This window comes from Lytechinus variegatus, chromosome 10 (assembly GCF_018143015.1).
Source record: "Lytechinus variegatus isolate NC3 chromosome 10, Lvar_3.0, whole genome shotgun sequence".
NCBI lineage: Eukaryota > Metazoa > Echinodermata > Echinoidea > Temnopleuroida > Toxopneustidae > Lytechinus > Lytechinus variegatus.
In genome coordinates this window covers 23,046,667-23,068,467 of record NC_054749.1, presented here as the reverse complement: position 1 = coordinate 23,068,467, position 21,801 = coordinate 23,046,667, and the positions used below count along the sequence as shown (strand labels likewise).

Below are 21,801 nucleotides of genomic sequence, written 5' to 3'. Positions count from 1 at the left end.
TAATGTTTAAAGTTGAGCAAACTTTAGAAGGTCAGGCACTTGAAATGAGACATTATAAACTCACCCAACCATTATCAAGCATACGTTTTTGTCCAACAAGCTACTTATTTCATGATGCTGCTGGAACAAGACCTTATATCTAAAATGAGTTTTATTTTCAGATCGATTAGGTGCATGCATTATTGCATTTTGTTAAGTATCTATTGTTATTTAATTATTGCTTTTCTTTCTGGCTGCTGCGTACCAAGTGATTCTTTATATTTACTGAACCAGTGAATATAGTCTGTAAATGAGTAGGTATTACAATTTCATCGCTTGCTGAATTGAATTTGAATTGACTTAATTTAATGCTTTGGTTACCATCTCCAATAAAGAATGGTATGATCTTGAGGTCAAAGGTTAAATGTCATCCTCACCTGCAGCAGACAATGAGGAGCAATCTCAATGGTGACAGCATTGTCTGGAATCTTGGCCAGGCCTTCCCTGAAGAGCACTGGACTGACCAGGTTGTTGACCTGGTAGGCAGCCAATGACATGTCAGAGGGCGGAGGGCAAAGGTCATCTGACGGAGAGGTCATTGAGGTGCTGATCCAGCGGTTGGATGGAGGCCGATGGTTAGTGATGACCTATGAAATAGAAGAATCAAACATAGAATTAATCACAATTAACTTGGGTTCATGATTGATAATAAAGTATAGTTAGGCATAAGGGCATTAACTTTCCCATATTCAAGATGTGCAGCAGTTGGAAAGTGCCGTGCACATGCATCCTACCATACTTCTATCAGGCAACAAAGTATTCTATTTAATGCATCTCTCTTCAAGAAACAAATGTCCTTGAGGATGTTTCAAGAAACAATAATTTCTTGAATTGATTTCCAGACTTGAACCTCAAGGTCTGACGTTCAAATCTCAGCAGAGCACTTGTGCCCCTTAAAAAGTAAGTTACCTACATTTTTCACTGTATACCAATGAAAATTCAACAGGTACATGGTAGAAAGGAATTTGAGCACTGTTTCAGGGTAGTCATGCTAAAGCAAAAGCAATGATATGCAGTGCTTAGAAACATTGTATCAAGCGCTAAACAAACTTTTTATATTAGTACCATAATAACTGTTGCACAAGGTTAACTAGCATCCCTTATCATTGCCTAATAATGCTTTTCCACGTTACTCACCCGTTCCAGTGCTTCTAGTAGTATGGGTGCAATCTGTACCATGTGAGGGGAGTGGAAGGCCACGTTGGCACTGTTCACGGACCTAGCAAAGACACCCTCCTCCTGCAGCTCTGCAACAAACTTCTCCACTGATTCCCTGTCTCCTGAGATGGTGACGGTGTCTTCAGCGTTGTGACAGGCTGGGACCACCCCAGGAGGAACTCTCTGTTTTGTCTCTTCCCATGTCAAGCCTGTGTGAATAGATTGTTTACCGATATGAGCCAAGGATTGTTTTATCAATGATGATCCTTTTGTATATCTACATAGTGTCATAATCTACCCTTGTACATTACCTATAAACTATTGTCCATAAATTCTGAGTTTTCAATATTAGTTTGCGTGATTGCATTCCATTTTATTCTGATTTTTTAAACTTGTATACATTTTCCCCTCTTTTTGTACACTAAAAGTAGTTTGAAGCCCACAAATTGCACCATTGCACCATTGTTGCATGGCATAACTCAGTGGCAAGTAATGTTCTTATTTAACCCTTATTAGTGAGACAGGAATAGCTTAGTCTGTTGTCTATGTTATTCTAACTGTTTGTTGTGACTTCTTGATAAACTTGAAAAAAGAATTATATTTTTACCAATAGCTGCCATTGCCCCTGGGGGAAGCTCAGCCTCCATAACACAGCGCCCTCTCCAGTACGCAGCAAGAACAGTCTCTTCGGCTGAGAGACTCTCGTCAGCATAGCCACAGCCAAGCTCACCAACAGAATGTCCAATCATGCCATCAGGTTCAATTCCAATAGCCTTAAGACAATTGACCAAGGCGACCTGAAAGATTGGAAATAGATGGTGATGGAAATTATAGAAAATTAATAAAGAAAAGAAAAATAGTTGCTGGTGGCTATAAGAGAGAATTGACTAAGGTAATCTAGAATTATGAATGAGAATAATTGTTGATGTTGCAAATATTAATAGAACAAGCTGTAGGGACATTGCAATATTCATCACAATGGTAAATGTCTAAGAAAGTAATGGCAGTAAACTAGGTTAATACATTTGATTCCAATAAAAGAACCATGTGTTCCATATTCAAGTGGAGCCCCGATGTATGTTCCTGCAATTATTATTTCTGTCTTAATTCATTAAGGATTTTGGGATAGTTTTTGGTTCAGAGCAATTTGATGATTAAAATTGAAGTTAGCATTATGTAGGTCAAAGAAAATGATATGTAATCACTTAAAAAAGTATTCAATCACATCTTACATGGATGCTAGCAATGGCGGAAAATGAGTTGATGGTAGACTGCAGAAGTTCTTCCCTCCCTTCCAAGATGATGCCTTTGAGGTTCATAGATTCATCTTCCTTTTTGAGGACATCATGAAGGTAGTCAATGGTCTCTCTAAAAGGCTCCAGGACCATCAGATCCTTGCCCATACCTGCCCACTGAGAGCCCATGCCTGAAAACACATACCTGACAAACGAAATAGAAATGATAAATGACAAAATCAGCTGCATGTTGAACCTTAATGTTACGTGCTCCCGGAATTTGAAATTACTTAAACCTGATTTGATTGTTGTAAAATGATGACTTGGATTACATGTCTTCTAAGAATCAAAACATTGACTACAAACATCTACAGCAAAAGAAAATTCAGAGTTGCCTATCAATGGGATGAATGGAACACTGAATGATCCTTACCATATGGGTCTCCTTTCTGGTGGTGACACTTGCTTGACCTCTGATCTTTGCTCTGACCCAATCAATGTGTAACCCCTATAAGGCATGCCATTGAGTGGTGCATTTGCAATCTGGTCATACAGACTCTGCAGTTCTACACTCTTCTGGTTCTTCTCAAGGTGGCTGATCTGTTCTTGGACACCTTCTTCAGTGCGAGAAGCGCAGAGGACAAGGCGTGGTGAAGATGGCCCTTTCGTTTCCACCTCCTTGGACTTCTCGAACGGTTTCACTATGACATGGACATTGGATCCACCAAACCCAAAGGAGCTGACGCCAACGTAGCCTCCATTATAAGGGGTTGGTTCAGTAACTACCTTCATCCGCCCATCCTTTAATGCAGAGATGTCAGGGTTTGGTTCGTTGAAGTGGATGTTGGGTGGGATGATCCCTTTATTGATTGCCCACAGGACCTTGGCGAGAGCAGCAAGACCAGATGTGGGCTCGCTGTGGCCCATGTTGGACTTGACAGAGCCAATCAAGAGTGGCTTACTTGGAGTACGATCCTGACAGAAGACTGCAGCTATGCCATTAGTCTCTTCAGGATCACCAACCTTGGTTCCTGTGCCATGAGCCTCAAAGTACTCCACATCATCAATGTTGATCTGCGCCTCACCATACAATTGTCGAAGGAGACTCTGTTGGACATCCCCTGATGGATAGGTCACTCCTACAACAATGAGAACAATATCAATTTGGCATGAATCAATACTGCCATAGCTTCCCAGTTATATATACTTTTCTATCCATGTCCCTTTAAGAGTTAGGAGAGCATCCACCCCATCATCATGAGTGTACAAAGTTGCACTGTCTGCATCAGAAAGTCTATACAAGTAAAACCTGTGACATTCATTATTATGGTCTCAACCAGTGATATAAACAAGACTTTAATTCAATAGCATACTAGGGCCCAGTAGGGGCCATCCACTGTGTGACTGACAATCTAGGACAGTCCCATTCAAGAACCAATACAGAACTAATTCAAACCTACCTTGTTCTTTGTATCCATCTGTATTGGTGCCAGAGTGAACCAGACTTCCATATGCTCTCTTACAAACTGATTTCCTTGTGATGTACAATGCCACTATGCCTTCCGATCGACAGTAGCCATTGCCTGTAATGATATGCCAGATGATATTTTAGAAATTATTATGTATGATATTGATTTGATGAACAGAAACTTATGAAATACATTTTTTCCAAGAACGATCAGATGTTGGAATTCATTAGACCCCAATTCTAAAATATGACGGTAGAGACGTACAGAGCGGCACTTTGACACACACACAAGAGCAGCATGCTGGTAATTTGCAGTCTTACTGCCCTGCATGTGAAAACTTCAGAAGGATCAGAAGGTTTTTGTAAGTCTCATGCATCCTTCACAGCCATAGGCATATGTAGCATAACCTCCAAAGTGTTAATTTGGACATACAGCACTAAAATTATATTGGACATAATTACATAATCTATACAAGATATCATAGGATGCAATATGTCAAGGTAATCGATTACTCACCGGAAATGTCAAAAGATTTGGACTGTCCATCTGGCGATAGGACACCAAGCTTAAGAAACTGCACAGAGCTCTGGGGTTTTACCAGGAGGTTGCTAGCTCCTACAATGGCTGCATCACAGTCCCCTCGTCGCATGTCCTGGATGGCATTGTGCAGGGCCATGAAGCCTGATGAACATGCTGTGTCCACAGAGTAACTTGGACCTGACAACAGAAACACAAAAATTACATTTGCATGATACTTGCAGAGATCATGAATGCACAAGATGGAAAACTCTTTAAGTAAGGTAGCATTAATTTGACTCATATTTCTGTGCACATGTACCCACTTGTGTCTCTTGAGAGTCGCGTCATCCCCGGTGTTGACTCTCCATACTCCTCAGGTATGTTGAGTCTTAACGATTAAGATCAAGTTCCAGAAACACTATCCTCTTTGCAGAGTTCATTTCTAGCATCTTTCAACAAAATTGGTCTTTTGATTTGACGAAGGGACAATGACCACAATCCTGAAGCAGTACGTACACAGTAGTGGGGATCTAGGAAATACTTAACACAACCATTGATATAAAATGCCAACTGAATACCTTTATAGTTCATTATCCTATCCACACGATTTCAATTAAGATCTACACTACAATTTTACAATTCCCAGAGATGTTTAAAAATGGGTGATTTTACCAACACATTAAATTCATATATATTCTTGTATATTTATTGAATTAGTTTATTCTATTTAAGCAATCTTGGAGATAAGTGTCTACAGAAATTTTAATTTGTTATGTCATAATGAAGTGATTAACTGTTGTTGTGGAGCATTTGATCAATGACGAGGCATAGCCCTACAAGCATCGTTGGATTAAAGTAAAGTAACAATCAAAATAGAAGTTGTAGAATCAGTAAATGTGACCAGATTTGTACCGTGTGCACATCTCATTCTTAAGTGAATCTCAGACCTCAAACCTGGCTTTCTCCTTCTTTGGAACTCTCAGCGAATTTCATTTTTATTCAATCAAGTAGTTGTTTGTAATGAGTGATTGCTGATTGCTTTTGACAAGTTATACATGTATATCATTTTAAAGCTTAGGATGTGCTCTTTTAAAGGGGAAGTTCACCCTGAAGAAAACTTTGTTGTAAAAATAGCAGGAAAATAGTAAAAAATATTGGTGAAGGTTTGAGGAAAATCCGTTAAAGAGTAAGAAAGTTATTAGAGCTCAAAGTTTTTGATTTGTGACGTCATAAACGAGCAGCTGCTCCATGTGTTATGTATTATCAAATGCATGAATTTCAAATGTTGTATGGTTCCTGATGACTTAATTTTGTTTTCTATTCATGATCGGGTGTGAATGATTTGTCTATTGATATACAAAAGGTACAGTGAAAACCATTTTCAATTTTTTGAGAAAATGACATTTTATTGATATTTTACCATTTGCTATGTAGGAGTGCTGCTCGCATATGACGTCACAAATCAAATAATTGAAATTCTAATAACATTTTAATTACATGATGAATTTTTCTCAAACCTTCGGCAATATTTTTTATTATTTTTTCTGCTATTTTTACAATAGACTTTTTGTCAGGGTGAACTTCTCCTTTAATTCCAATGAAAATCTAAAAATTCATTTTGGTTGATTTATTCATGGTTTTTGGGTGGCAGGTCACAAAAAGTAGCATTGTAAATTGCATACCTCTGAAATCAAAGGAATATGACATCCTGTTAGCCAGCATGGCTCGGTTAGTACCAGTAACACTGTAGCCCACCAAAGTGTCGGCATCACTACCAAAAGCCTCGGATGCATCCGCCACACTGCAACCAATGTAGACACCGGTCTTGGTCCCACGTATAGACTGCGGATCAATACCTTGATTGAATGAAAAATATATTGAAGTATTGCCTCTGGATATAAGTGAAACATTATAAACATTCACCCTCAGAATCACTCCTGCAATCATAATTGCCAAATCAAAATAAGGATTATGAAAATAACTAACATCATCAACACTACCATCATTATCATCCTTGTCATCATCATCCTCATCCTCATCATCATCATCATCATCATCCTCATCATCATCATCACCATCATCATCACTCTTATATTTCGAATGAATAATCAAGAGCACTTGATAACAGATCAATCAATGCAATAACTTAGATAATAAAATATAAGGATACATCCAATAAGATACATAACTTAATAAAGAAAATATAATCAAGGAAATTGTATTCTTTCTCAATTCAAGCATTGGATTCTTCATTATATATGCCCTAAAACAAATGTAATGAATCATGAATGTATATGTACTCTGCAGAAGGCATGACTTCAGATCACAGATTTAAAGCCTCCTTCGTGAATTCCATCCCCTTGAATAGTGACTTAGACAAGATAAGTAGGTGGGAGCTTCACAAAGCTGTTCATAAGGTACAAGCGACTTTAAGGACAACTGGTGACCCTAAATAATCACCAAGGGAAATTTAGTGCACATAATTCCCTCAACAAACGAACATCAGTCGTATGTCACATCGCTCGAAACTTACAAACAGCTTCATGAAACATCCATCAAGTAACTTACCTCCATCTACAATGGCCTCATAGGCAACCTCCAGGAGGATCCTTAGTTGAGGATCCATGGTGTTAGCTTGTTTGGCGTGAACTCCAAAGTAGGTGGCATCGAAGCGGGATAGATCCTTCAGCTTTCCATTGCGAGGTGGCAGCCCAAACAATCCTAAGAAAAGATACAGGAATCACATGACTTTACCAGGGCGTTACCGATTTTTCAAAGGAAAATTAAAAAGCTTTGAGGCTAACTTGCTACTATCTCTAGGGAAAGATTGTTATACTTTATCTATTTTTATTCAAATTCCTGAAGCAATGACATTTTTGCAGTCATCTTTTAACTAAAAGTTACAAATAGTTTAGAGGTTTTACGGGTACACCATGAAATCTCTACAGCAAACTATTCTTCTCTGCCATGGATATTTTCAGAAGTTACCGAAAAGTTACAAAGATAAAATAAAAAAGATTGGGTCTTGAGATTGAGTTTCTGTAACATTTTAATTATATCATGCAAGTCTGACTACACATTATGCAAATATTACACTGGATAATTGGAGCAATCTGCCTTCACTGAACAGGACGAAAACCAAGAAAACTTTTCCAGAGAAGAAGTCCAAGAAGTATGATTTCATTTAAATCCATTGGACAGAAGGAGGTATTGTCTTTTTTAAGTTGTGAATGATCTCCTAGCAATAGACTGATTTTTACCATTATCTTAGTATTTAGAAGATGTTAATCTCAAGTTGAGTTTTATTTTTATTTAATTGATTTTTTTAGGTTTATTTTCATGACAATCGGCACTGTTTCACAAAGCTTTAAAAAAACTTACTATTATTAGCCTATCAGACTGCAGCATTTGTGTAGCTTACAGGATTAACCAGTCACTTCCCACTGAAAACCAAGCTTTATAAAAGATGACCCTGTGGTTAACAATGAGAATAAATCCTCAAAGTTGATTCAAATGCTATTCAGTAATTACCTGGTTCCCATCTTCTGTCATCAATTGTCACAAGGTTGTCCTTGTTCATGAGATGCTCCCAGAATTCCTCTAGGTTATCCGACTCCGGGAGACGTCCGGATATGCCGCTGACGACGATGTCGTCTTCGTCGATAACTCCCATGGTAGAGACAGGAACTTTTTACTTCTGTAAGAATTGTAGAAAATATGTATTTTAGATATTGTGACATAACGTACCTGTTGAATATTCATGAATATTCATATTGATATAAAGAGCAGAGCATCCAGAAAGAAAGAGAACAAAGAATTGAAACATGGGATGGGGGGGGGGTTGAGTGAGCAAAAAAAAGAATAGAAAAGAAAGGAATGTTGAAGTAGAAAGTTTCAGGAACCCACGCAAGTCAAAGACAGAGTCATCTATATTCAAGCCAAAATGAACACCAATAACTACCATGGTAACAAATGATGCCCAATAATAAGAATCCCAAAATAAATATCATTGTTACAGAAGTGACAATTATTGTAATGTTTATGAAAAGGGGTCCACAGTTTGGATGGGCAAGCAGTGGCATAACGAGCTAAAAATTTCGAGGGGGCTAGATATTGCATATCTCGTCATTTTTTTTAAAGTTGCGAGCGAGTGAAGCGAGCAAGCAAAAATCTCGACATTTTCTTTTTTAAAAATCCAATATTGAGATCTATAGATTTGACATACTGTTACAATATTCAGAAAATATTAACATATTTCACCCTTCTCTCTTTCCTTCTCTTTTTCTCCTTGGTCATGATTTTTTTTGTATATTTATTTATTTTATTTTTTCTCTTGCCCGCCAAGCCCCCCATCTGTACGCCAGTAAGGGCAAGGCTGCTTGAACCACTATCAAGTTCACTTGAAGCCGACAATATGTGGCCTTAAAGGTTGTCATCTGGCCTTATACCAATAACTGTTTTTTATCTCATTTAAACATTCTATCTTAATGATTAATACAAATACAACATCATTGTATTGTTCATGTTATTTTTATCTTGCATTTAATATGACAATAAAATCATTGACACATTTCATTATCTCAACAGATGAAAAAATATTAACATTTGGTAATGGTACATTTGGCACATAATGGTATTGTAAATAGTGTAAATACTCAAGTCAAGATAAGCAGGATTGTTTTTCTTCTGTTTTGTCTCAAAATGTGCCCTTTGCAACATAGGTGAAACAGTATACAGACCCCAGACAAAGGATTTGTAGAATATGCAATGCATGATTGCAGGTTCAATGAATCAGTTAAGTCAATAAAAAAGATACATGTAAACAAGCAATCTCACTCTTCAATCAAGACGATCAAGTGTTTGCACAATTCATAGGTTTGCCGTTTTTCTACCTATAGGCCGCTATCTTTGGAATATGATTGCAATATTTACCAAACTGTTTTTACGATAAGCATTCAATAAAATGAGAGTCAGCATAAAGTTTCTGTAAATCTCAAATTCTACCAAGTAGAAATATAGATCTAAAGTCTAAATGCCAAATCAACCAATAATTATACGTTAATGAAATTTGCCAGTTATTGGTCATGTTGGTTGCATGTGAATGGTTGTGATCCCCCCTGCTTGTTCTTTTAAGAGAATGAAAAAAAGTGCTTGTACTTGAGTTAAGAAAATCTAAACCATCAGAGGTACACCCGACATCCACTGAACAATGTCAACAGTACGACCAGTGTTTCCACAGCTCCAAAATAAATTTCCCGAAATTGGATTCCAATTTTCCTGAAATTCATAAATTTCATGGAATTTTCAAGTTTGATTTTTAACGAAAATCGGGCAATAATATGAGTGTAAAATTTGTTCCAGGTGGCAAAAATCAGGGAATTTAGCATTTTTTTTGTCCCCGCCCTAAAAATAGGAACACCATTACGAAATGCGAGCGCGGAGCGCAAAATTTTGAGCTACGTATGGAGGTTAAAATCATGTAAATATAACATGAATATTAAGAGTTGCTATATTTAATTGTTGTTTCATTGTAATTTTCGGATTTCCCGGAATTTCCTGGAATTTTTTCATTTCCCGGAAATTACCTTGAAAACGGCTGGATTTCCCGGAATTCGGGTAATTTCCTTCAAAGTGGAAACACTGAGCTGAGTACGACTATACTCTGTAGAGAGGACTGTACTCAACGGAAGATGAACAGACCACTCTCGCAAAGTTAGACGCATGGATCCTGCTGAGTATCGTCGCAGACGTATCACACACCAAGGACCGCCGGCAGACACGGCCGGACACAATCCCCCTTCCCGCTGGCATACCCAAAAATCCCCTGCTCTGCTCTGGACATGACGATTTGGCGGGCGATTTTGCAACAAATGCCTGATGTAAAGTTGATTTTGCAATATTTTCATGCTCACCGATCATGGCTGAAATAGTTAAAGGCAATCTCACTTCTATTATGCCGAATGGACATTATCTCGAAAGAGGAAATCGGCACTTGCTGTTATTTTTGTTAATAAAATACGTTCGTCGTTTGTTGATGTGGTCGCGCGCTGCGCTGCGAACACAAAATACCGGTATTTATTCATTTGTTTATTTATTTATTTGTTTATTTATTTATTTGTTTAATCATTTGTTAATTAATAAACTTAAATATTTATTTATGACTTCAAGTATTTATTTATGTATTCATTTATGTATTTATTTATGTATTTATTAATTAATTAATTTATTTATTCATGTATTTATTTATGTATTTATTTATTTATTTATTCATTAATATATCTTTCTTTTGGGGGTGTTATGGCCCTAAGCCGGCCGGCAAATATTTAAAAGCCTATAGTTGCACAGTAATGTATATGAATGGTTTGGTGCAGTGGCGGCAATTCCGGAGGCGCGCCAACGGCCCCAAGCCCCCCCCCCCCCACCCCCATCGAATTTCGATTTTTTTTTTTTTTTGTGGGGCCCTGGGGGCACAGCAGCCTATGGTCGTCTCGACTCCCCCCCCCCCCATAGAGTGACTAAAATTTCACATACTCTGCGGTTTATTACTTGGTGATATAGTCTGTTCCTGTTGATGGTAGGGTCCATTCATGCACTGTAAAAACTATGGTGTTAAAACTGACACCAACTGGTGTTAATAGAGGACCACACCCTGAGGTGTTAAAATTACACCCAAGAAATTAAACATAACACCAAAGAGTGTAAATGTAACAACAAAAGGTGTTGTAATAACACCCATAGGTGTAAAACTAAAACCACCAATTTATCACCGGTGTAAAATAACTGGTGTGGTCCTCTATGTACACCGGTTAACACCATAGTTTTTGCTGTGCATGTTCTTCATGAAAATAAGATTTTGCCAAAGATCAGGGTACCTTCAGTTTGTTATGTTTCGTATCACTTCAGTTTTCAATTAATCACCAAATTTGCCTTTGATTGTCACTAAATCATTAGTGTTTTTTCCACCAAGGCCGGTAAGAAATCACAAAATTTCCGAATAGCAAATTGGTGTTTTTCTTGAATTTAATGTCCTCTAAAGCATAAAGGGAGATCCCGAGGAAGATAAAGATATTTCCCTTGTCCAATGAGGCAAACATTTGGGCGACTAATTCGACTTTGAAAAGGCATGTACTTTACTTCAATAAATCTGTTTTTGGATTCCTTCTAATACTTGCTAAGGAACTTAATTTTGCTATAAATTTCATTTTGTTTCAATATAACATTTTTAAGTGCTTCAGGCTATATATATATATATATATACAGCACATTTTATTCCATTTTCTTCCCTATCCCTTCCATAAATCATCACATAGTATAAAAGCATAGTTTCGTCCATATTTTTTTCAGTACGTGAACTTTTTTTTGATTAAATTTATGGAAAATTTGATCATTTTACATAATGGATGTAACAAAATTTCTAATGAACAATGAATGAGTGCAGTCATCATATCTTACAATTACATAAGGATGTAGATTGTATGAAAATGTAACTTTTTATTTTACATCGCATTTTGGTGACACGTAGTTTCTTTATAATTTAGTTTGTTTTATTTATCAATAACATATTGGGAATAACTTATCAAATAACCATCTCATTTCCTTGAAGCTGAAAGTGAATAATCTCAAAATTTACTGAAAATTGGTGCCCCCTCCTAAAAATGAATTCCTATAGAAAGTTAGTGTTGCAGGTTTGCAGGTTTGCACACGTCATTTTCGTTCGGAAATAAATGGGTAAAGTAAAGTACTAAATAAATTCCTAAGCCGATTTGGGTGGGATTTGCCTAACAGTTTACGAAATAAATCGATGAGTAAAAACCGTGGATGTATAATATTCTTGTATGCCATTCCAGAGTGTCGAGCGTCAACAGAACAGCTTAGGTCCGGATGCGTGGAGTTAGCGGATTTACAAGTTGATCAGCTGTTCGGAGCATGCAGCGGAGGTGTGTCAGAATGGGGAGATTTCATTGGTTAATATCTCACCATCCTGTGAAGCTATGGAGGTGTGTCAGAATAGCGCGTCGTGATTGGTCAATTGCGATCGCACTGTAAACATCGGTTTGTCGTGCGATTTAATGATGCAAAATCACAGATGAGTAATTTCTTTTCTTTTTCAAAAACAATAAAGTCGTAGGTCGTAGACGATAGAGGCATTTCCATTCATTATCTGGCATTTATAAACATGTAGGTGAAATGCATTAATAATATGTATCCATGCCAATAAAATTTCTTGGTAAAATTGGAAAAGAAAATGAGTGGCCTTAAATCATTTCTCATTATCTCGTGTTGTTCAGTGATTATCTTAAAGCGGGAAACGGTGATACATAATGAGGCTAGAATCGGAAGGTAAAAACTGAAATCGAAAATGCTGTGAAACTTAAAGATGAAATATATAACAAGCGTGGTATACCCTTTACTTAAAAAAAGAAGAATCAAGAAAATATCGATTTTCCGGCGATATTTTTCGCTGGAATTCCTCTAATATCTGAGCTATTCGAGACGAAGAAGGAAAAAACAGTGCAGAAAACAACAAAGATCTTATGAAAATGGAGAGATTAAACTGAACTAGATTAAAAATAAACCATGAAAGTGATTCATATATATATATAGGCATACCAAACCTCATCACCCGGCTATAAGCTTATTAACTCTAGCACCTGCTCGCTACAGGCCCCCCTCTCTCTCCCTTGCCTATCTTTCTTTGCTCTTTTCACCTAGTCTTTTTGGTTAACAACCTCCAGTGATTCTAAGCATTTTATACTGGATTCTATACATTAGAATTAAAAATATCCCTATGCCGTGTAACAGATAACAGGCCACTCAAACAAAGTAATAATTAAAACAAGAGTTAGAAATAAAGTGTCTATGGCTATGACAATTAAATTCTTACCGGGAAGGAGCAGAAGGTAGATCAGAAGAAGCACGGCTTTCCCTTTTCTTGTCGACAAAATTGATTAGTAGAAGATGATGTCATATACCGAGAAGAGATCATAAAACACGAAACATCGTAAATTTCGTCGATAGATATTTTGATCCTATCTTCTCACCTTTTCGTTGGGCCTACCGTTCTAAAGAGATGTGAGCTGAGACGAAGCCCACACCCAACATTTATAGCTCTGTCAAAATCTCAGAAGTTGATTAATAATTCCACGTCACCCTCCCCTCCCCCCCCCCCCCCCCCTCCCTGCATTGCCGGCTCCATTGTCTGCCATCATCTGTTTCGCTAACTCTCCTGCTTTGCATTCGTCTGAGCAACCGGCATCGCACGATAACGTTGCCGGTGTGACCCGTTTTGACCCTGAAAACATCCACATTGCTCACACGTGCGCGTGGCCTCGCCATTCTCATTGACCAATCATCGCACTGTATACCGACGTCGCCCATCTAATTTGCATACGTAAACTAAAAAGTTTGTTGACATCGCCTCACCAGGCAAGCTCTAATCAGGAAGGATGTTGGAAACAATAGAAACTGTAAGGGATCAGCGTTGTGGAATCATGCTTCACTTGAAGAAAGCTTGCATGCATGTTCTAATCATCTCGCTTTTTATATATTTAGCCCACCGAGCAACAATTCTGTTATCGGGTCTGTGTTTCGAATGTTAGAAATGTTACATGGCAATTTTTTTTCTTTATAATCGAAGCATGATGTGGGAGCGTGGACCGAGGAAAGACTGACCTGGGGTGCCTAAATGATATGCATGTATTCACATTCCATTTTAAAGGGGAAGTTCACCCCGATGAAAAGTTTATTGTAAAAATAGCAGAAACATATTAGCAAAAAAATTAAGAATATCCATCGAAAAATACAAAAGTTATTATAATTTGAATTATTTGATTTGTGACGCTATATGCTAGCAGCTTTCCTACAGATCGTATGATAATTAAAAGAATCAATGAAATGTCATTTTCTCAGAAAAGTGAAAAAAAGGTTTGTTATTGTACCTTCAATATATCAATACAAAAAGAATTTCATATCCGCTCCTAAAAAAGGAAATACAAAAATAAGTCATCACTAACTATTAAACAATCGAATTTATGCATTTTATACTAAATAACATACGGGACAACTGCTGGTTTATGACGTCACAAATCAAAAACTTGACATTCCAATAACTGTCTTAATCTTCAATGATGTTTTCTCAAACCTTCACCAATATTTTTTATTATTTTTTTTCTGCTTTTTTACAACAAAGTTTTCGTCAGGGTGATCTTCCCCTTTAACATAACATATGTCAGTTGTAGAATTCCTGGTCGTTCAAATAAACGCCATGGCCCGCGCCTTGGTAATGCGGTTGAATACAAATCATCCAAAATGGAAAAGTTCACTATCGTACTCGAATGCCAAGCCTCTATATAATTCTAAGTACCACATCATGAAAGAGCTGAGAGCTCAATCGACTCATGTTTTCAGTGGCGTAATGAGCCAAAATTAATTTGAGGGGGCTATATAATGGCGTACCGGACAGTAGAATGTTGAGAGCGAGCCCCGGGAGCGAGCAAAAATTTCGACCTTTTTATTGCAAAAATCTAATTTTAGGATAGGTTTTACATAATATTTAGATAGTAATATCATATTTCACCCTCCTCTCCCTTTTTCCTTGGTCGTGATTACTTTTTTGGGGGGAGGGGTGTCCCCAAGCCCTCCATCTGTATGCCACTGCGCATTCTCTGCTTAATAAGTAATTTTCGTATAACGTAATCAGTATTAGTACCAGGGAGTTAACTGTACATAAATTGGCATATATTTTACAAGCCATCGAGCGAAATGAGAGGAGAAAGATACCCTTCTCATGAGGTAAATCATAATTTCTTAAAATTTGGTCATCTCGGTTACCAAATTTGTTTACTTTCCGAAACTGAAAGCTATATGTTATATTTTGTTGACATTGAGTGCACGAGCGAGCGAAGAAAGAAAAAAATGCAACGTATTTAGTAAATTTGGTTGCTATTTCATGATACGAATTAGCTACAATATATTTTGTATACCATGATTCCCTAGTCCGTTTTCTTCAGTGTCCTTAATTGAAGGGAGAGCGTAGCAAGCGAGGAAAATACACCAAAACCTAAATTAATAAGCAAATGGTCCTGTAAATTTTTTTACAAATTTTTTATATTTTCGTAACCATTTTATCTTTCAAAATTAAATCTATTTGGAAAGCCTTGATTGCCTTTCGAAGCCTTTGGGATTCTACCAGTGATCGAGCGACGGGGGCAATGGACCCTTGACAAATAAAAGTCTAATATTTTGACATCTCTCTGACAGAATAAGAGAACTTGCTCCTTGAGATCTATTACAATTCATATATATATATATACGAAAAACCAATGTTAATTCATCATGCTGTAATACTAATAGGCATACACATTTTCTTCATCATTGTTCATTGCTACACACCTGACATGGAATCATGCCTGCATCTCGTGAAACCATGTTTATGACGTCATTTCTAACCAATGAATACATTCGCTGATTGCCTCCTTTATAATCTGTTGTTCAAAACGTATCGGGTCTTTATCAAGAAAGCACATTTTCAAACGTGTTCCTCTGTCTATGTCAATATTGGAAGAAAGAAAAAATCTCAATAGACAGAAATATCTTTTCTTTATCGCTTGCATGTTCTTTCATGTGCATGAAGACATTGATCTAATGGTTTACCAGAAATTCTTATCCTTTGAAGTTTGAATTCTATATTTTTTTTATAAAGATGAGGGGATTCAAGCCTCCTCTATTCAAACATTTTAATCATATTTTAGCCCTAACAAAAATAATGAGAGTAAATAAAATTTTGTATCTCTCTGACATATCCCATGAAATTGTGGCGTAACTACGGGGGGGCATGGGGGCACGTGCCCCCCCCCCCCATCGGCTGGCAATAAAAAAGGGGGAGGAGAAAAAGAGGGGGAAAGGAGAAAAAGAGGGAGGAAGGAAGAGAAACGTATTGGGAAAGAAGAAATTATATATTATAATTATGTTTTGTTATATTACAGAAGAAGATTTTTTTCTCATAATTTTATGAAACATAATTTGATAATTGCTTATAAATATGTCTTCATTGTTCCTTCATAGTGTTTAACGAGATATGTAATCCTAAAACCTCCCGTTTTCAAGTCAATACACACCAAATATATTTCCACGCACTTCGAGTTGTTGTTTTATGTGACATATGCTTCTTTTTCATGACTACTTAAAGCGATTGGCACATTTTAAGGTCTTAAAATAAAACATTTCCGGTCTTAAAATAAAACATTTCATGTCCGTGCTTACGTTCGCATTAGTGGATTGGTGAGATATGTCTGCTCTTCATGAATTCCTAAAATCATGTAGTCCTTAAAATGTCCCTTTTTCTGATCTGAATATAAAAAAATTCAGCTCGCGCTTCGCGCTCGCATCATTTGGTTAGTTAAATACGTATGATCTTATAGTGCATTTCTACAAACAAGCCTTAGAATGCCCTCTTCACGTCTGAATTTCCTAAATTTTCAGTTCGCGCTTCGCGCTTGCAATATTTGATTAATGATGTGCGTAAGGTAATCATGATAACAATGATTACAATTGCTTCATGTGTGTAGATGTAATTCTAACAAAATCAGCAAGCACTTGGCACTCGTATTAGATTACTATGGTAAGATATGCATGTCTTAATGGATTCCTAAAATATTTTCCTTTCCCTGTTTGGGGTCAATATATACAAAATTTCAGCACGCGCTTCGCGCTCGCATTGTTTGTTTAGCGAGACAGGTACGTCTCATGATTACAAATATTTGTTTTTAATGTCCCTTTTTAGGCCTCAGCGAGATACATATTCGTTTAGTGGCACTGTCCTTAAAATATTTCTTTTAGGTCAGTATACCTGACAACAGCGCGCTTTGCGCGCTCACTAAGTGACTCAACATATTTGCTGGTGCCACCCCCCCCCCCATGCCGTGACCGACGGTACGCCACTGCCATGAAAGACTTGGTTTTGGCAATGAACCTTTAATACTTGATACTGATAAAAAGCAAAAGGATAATACAAAAATAAATGCTGAATGAAAATTCGGCAAAATGAAATTAAACATGTTAAAGCTGAGTTGTTATATTTTTTTATGCGAGTTGCTCTCGTAATTGTATTATGTCTTATGAATTGCACTGGAGTTATAAACTATATTGCATTTTTCTAACAAAACTAGGAACTACGACTATACGTACATGTGAAACAGTGAAATTTTTGACCAAATTGACCTGAAATTAGTCATTTTGAGGACTTTTTTCGGTTTTTAAAGTCTCTTTTCTTTTGTATGTTCTCAAATTACTTTACATCATAAACCTGGATCAAGAATAATATATTATTTCTAATTAATTAACATTATACACGGTAAGTTTTACGAAAATTCCGCGGCACCTCCAGTGAATCACTGAAAGGGCCGGGCAATTAAGGTTTCACGCTAACGCCTACCCTCAAACAAATCATTGTACACTGCAAAAACACTAGCCTGGAATCTATGTATAAAAGCTTAAAAGTACCACCGAAATGTTGAGATAACTTTTAAGCTTCCATAATTATGTCCACACCATGCAGAGAAGTGTTAAACATAACACCAGCTTGGTTTTGGTCTAACCCCAGATAGGTGTTCATACAACACCATGATTGGTCCCAATTGGTATTAAACCAGCATCGTTTTTATTCAAAACCGTTGTTGTTTCAATACTTCTCCGGTGTGGACATACCATAATTGTAGATTCCGGTCTGGTGTTAAATCAACACCGGAGATTGTGCAGTGTATTTTTATGTTAAATAATCTTCTGGACATCACCTTGGACATTGTGGACACTGTCTCGAGGCCAGACAAAGACCAAACAGAATCTACATGATCTAAGTATAGCCTTTGGCTTTAATCTTTGTCGTACGCATGTATTGCAGCAGGTTTAGGAGGGGAGGGGGGGCAGGGGCAAGAACATTTTTTTGTGGGGGTGATTTTTTTTTTTTTAATAAAATTGTTCTGAAAAGGGGTTCCGGGAAATTATGGGACATCCACATCCTCCTCGATGCATCTTTTCATCATTTCAATTATTATCATGTTATGCAGGGGAAACTGCAGACTTGCTGTCATTTTAAGGCCATTATTATCTCTCAGAAAGGCCAACGATGCAGTTATTCTCTTTATATGAAACAATAGCATTTTTTATCTTGAATCCCGCATGTTCAGTGTCAATGTGCATGCAGCCTGACTCAATGTTCACAAACAAAAACACGCACTCAATCTGTGACTGCATTATCTTTTTTTATAATTATTTATTGATCCTATAACAGATAATCAACTGCAATATCTTTACAACCTGCACACCGCTCAAAACGATCCACTCACATTTGAATAGATACATTGCTTACTGGATGGCACTATATGGAATTTTTAAAATGGACTATATAGGTGTATATAATTTAGATTCTTGTCAAAATGAATGGATATTTTAGTGACAAAATGTCCACGTGATAAGAAATTGTTACACAAGTCAGATTTGAATTTGAACAGATCATTAAGCTGACAATTATTTGAATTTCCGACCCAAAACTAGACATTCTAAGCATTTTTTGTAACCATTAACAGGATGGGCGAGCGCGAAGAGCGAGCTGAAAAAATGATATTCTAACCTGAAATTTTGACATTCTAAGAACTTTTGGTAATCATGAACAGGATGGCCATCTAATTTATTAATTGATGCGAGCGCGAAGCGCGAGCTGATAATTTTTGAGATTCTGCCTTGTAATTTGGATATCCTAAGCACTTTCTGTAATCGTAAACAGGATGGGCCTCTAATTAATCGATAAGAGCACGAAGCGCGAACTAAAATGTGTTTGTATTCCGACCGAAAACTTGTAATTCTAAGCATATTTTGTGACCATGAACAGGATGAGTATCTATCTAACCACTTGATGCGAGCACGAAGCGCGAGATGAAAATTTTTAACAATCTTATTGTGGCGTGATAGGGGGGGGGGTTATTATATACAAGGGATGATAGGAGAGGAGAAGAGGAGAGGGGACCGGAGCGAGAGACCAGAGTGGAGAGAGACAGAGAAATAATAGGGGGAAGTCTCTGATCTTGCACTCTATTCTCACAATTTCTCATCAATCTCCACCAAATATAAATCAATCATTCATAACGGTAAGCTGCCACCATCTAGCCTTTTTATGAGAGCACTAGATTCTCCTCTCTTTACAACATTCGTTTATAAAGAGACTCCAGACTCGCTGGAGCATAAATAAAATAAATATCCACAAAACCAACCATTTCAATTGGCTTATTTGCCAACACAATACATACGTCACAACTCGTAATCGGTCACCTGACCTGTACCTCAAGACACTGAAAATCGTAAACATTTGCACCTTCCTTCGTGTACACTATTTCACATGCTCTCCAGCATCTTCTCAGAAATCTGCCTCATTGCAACAATTCTGGTAAGCGGAAACATTGCATGATTCTATCATTTACTAATAAATTAATCTAAGAATTCACCATCGAACAAGACAAGCAAACTAGTAATTTTGCACACTAAAACGTGCACCAATAATCTAATTCATCAACAACAACTCATGATTCAGCATAGCACACACGTGCAACACCGCACACTCAGTGCCTCACTGGCAAAGTCGAACTTGCCAAAACAATATACTACAACTCAATACATTAAAGGTCTCTCTCTCACAGTCTCTCGTGCTAACTCTTCATAATCGGTAGCGAGCAATCTAAGGCACAATGACATGGAAAAGTGATTTCGTTCTATAAATGATCTCATTTTCTAAATTTGCTATCTCGAGTAGAAGTAAATGTACCAATCATTGTTGTCACTTCTGTAACTAACGTTCACACCAGACAGTTACTCTAGTAAAATAAATAACTCTGTATTCAGTAATTGTTCAACTGAATCAATAACAAGTAATTCTTTATTAATAAACTTTAACTAACAGCTAGGCATTGTTGCCAATATCAAGTTGTGTTCTGTTCAATAAATTCTTCTTTGATCTATGTATACTATGTACAATATCTACAGACGACACCTCATGACCATGTTTTGTCGTCATAATTTATTCAAAGTACTTGTCGTCATTTCTATATGACAACAATAAATATTCTTAAAAACCAAGTAATATGTCTTAAATTCTATCTATGTTCTAAATCTCTACTATCATGAGACAGATCAAAGTAAGTTGATCGAACTGTACTAGTTTCCTTCCTACAAATATACTTATCACTCCAGCAAAAAGTATGAAAAGAAATTCTATTCTCGGCTACGTCTAGCCTCTCTATCACTTTCTAAAACTTGGCCCTTAGCCATCCACTAAACTCTTTCCTTATCCTGAGCTAAAACGCTCAAATAAACTGACTTTCAACTTCAATCCAACAGAGTCACCGCTCAACGGGTCATTTTACCAAACTGGCCTATCCGCCCCTTAAAGTATTCAATGATAGCTCACTTTGTCGGCTTATCATTTCACTTTTTACTAACCCAAGTCTTTAGATAGGACAGTCTCAAATTCTTACATTCCTTCCTATCACAACTATCAGAACTTACTTGTCATCTTTATAAACAAACTTAAATCCAAGGATAATCCGAATTCCTCCAAGGATTCTTTCCTTATTGTTTTTCAAAGAAAACTAACCAATAAACCTAATCGTCTCATGATAAGATTGTATTGATAAATCAATACATCCCTAATAATCCCTCTACTTTAACTATACATGTCTATTTCAGAAGGAGTAAAGGCTCTGATTATTCGAAATAGAAAATGACTGCCTTTATCCTAGGAGGCATCCTAGATAATAGAATAATTTACATATTTACAACTTTGCCTGAACTATCAGGAACTCATCAAAATCCTAATCTCAACTATCTGTCCTATAAAAGATCAAGGATCTATAATCAGGTAAGATCCGAAAATAATATTCATCTGTTAACATTAAGTCTTATTCCTAACAATACTATGATCTTTATAAAAGATCAAGGATGCCTCATCTGGAGACCCCTGGTGACATATGTCTAAGTTACGAAGGCTCTCAGCCTTCTGCTCCAAAAATTCATCTTTATTAAGATATACCTGTAAGTAATAAATTCATAATGTCCAGATTCAAATAAACCATTCATCTCAAACCATTAATGTCACGGAAACTACCCTGGGTAAGGTTAGACGAGAAGCACGGTTGCATTTGAGACAGATGTCACTCTGCTCAACGACCTGGGCCGCGTCTCAATTGTTGCAGCTTATTTTCATTCAGCTACAGAAGAGTCTAAACACTCTACCAAAATATCAGTTCACCTTACCCAAGAATGGTTTCTTACAAGTGACCAATAAGTATATAAGAATACATCAATACATAAACATCATCATTATCAATAACATTTAT

The 21,801-nt window shown here is 36.9% G+C and overlaps 1 protein-coding gene across 3 annotated transcripts in view; it reads right to left on the bottom strand.

Moving 5' to 3' along the window:
- LOC121422288 (fatty acid synthase-like) overlaps positions 1-13,538 on the bottom strand; it is a 29,172-nt gene extending 15,634 nt beyond the window's left edge. The window contains exons 1-11 of one of the 3 annotated variants that reach the window (XM_041617223.1): positions 13,305-13,538; positions 7,952-8,117; positions 6,989-7,141; positions 6,103-6,276; positions 4,418-4,618; positions 3,893-4,015; positions 2,866-3,571; positions 2,430-2,637; positions 1,805-1,994; positions 1,177-1,406; positions 417-626 (exon numbers count right to left, since the gene is read on the bottom strand). In XM_041617223.1, coding sequence (XP_041473157.1) covers positions 417-626; positions 1,177-1,406; positions 1,805-1,994; positions 2,430-2,637; positions 2,866-3,571; positions 3,893-4,015; positions 4,418-4,618; positions 6,103-6,276; positions 6,989-7,141; positions 7,952-8,093 — 2,337 coding nt within the window. In that variant the 5' untranslated portion in view covers positions 8,094-8,117; positions 13,305-13,538. Of the gene's footprint in view, positions 1-416; positions 627-1,176; positions 1,407-1,804; positions 1,995-2,429; positions 2,638-2,865; positions 3,572-3,892; positions 4,016-4,417; positions 4,619-6,102; positions 6,277-6,988; positions 7,142-7,951; positions 8,118-10,005; positions 10,084-10,332; positions 10,429-13,304 lie in introns of those variants that run through there. The other 2 variants (XM_041617225.1, XM_041617224.1) reach the window with 2 other exon arrangements.
- Positions 13,539-21,801: the final 8,263 nt, after the last annotated feature.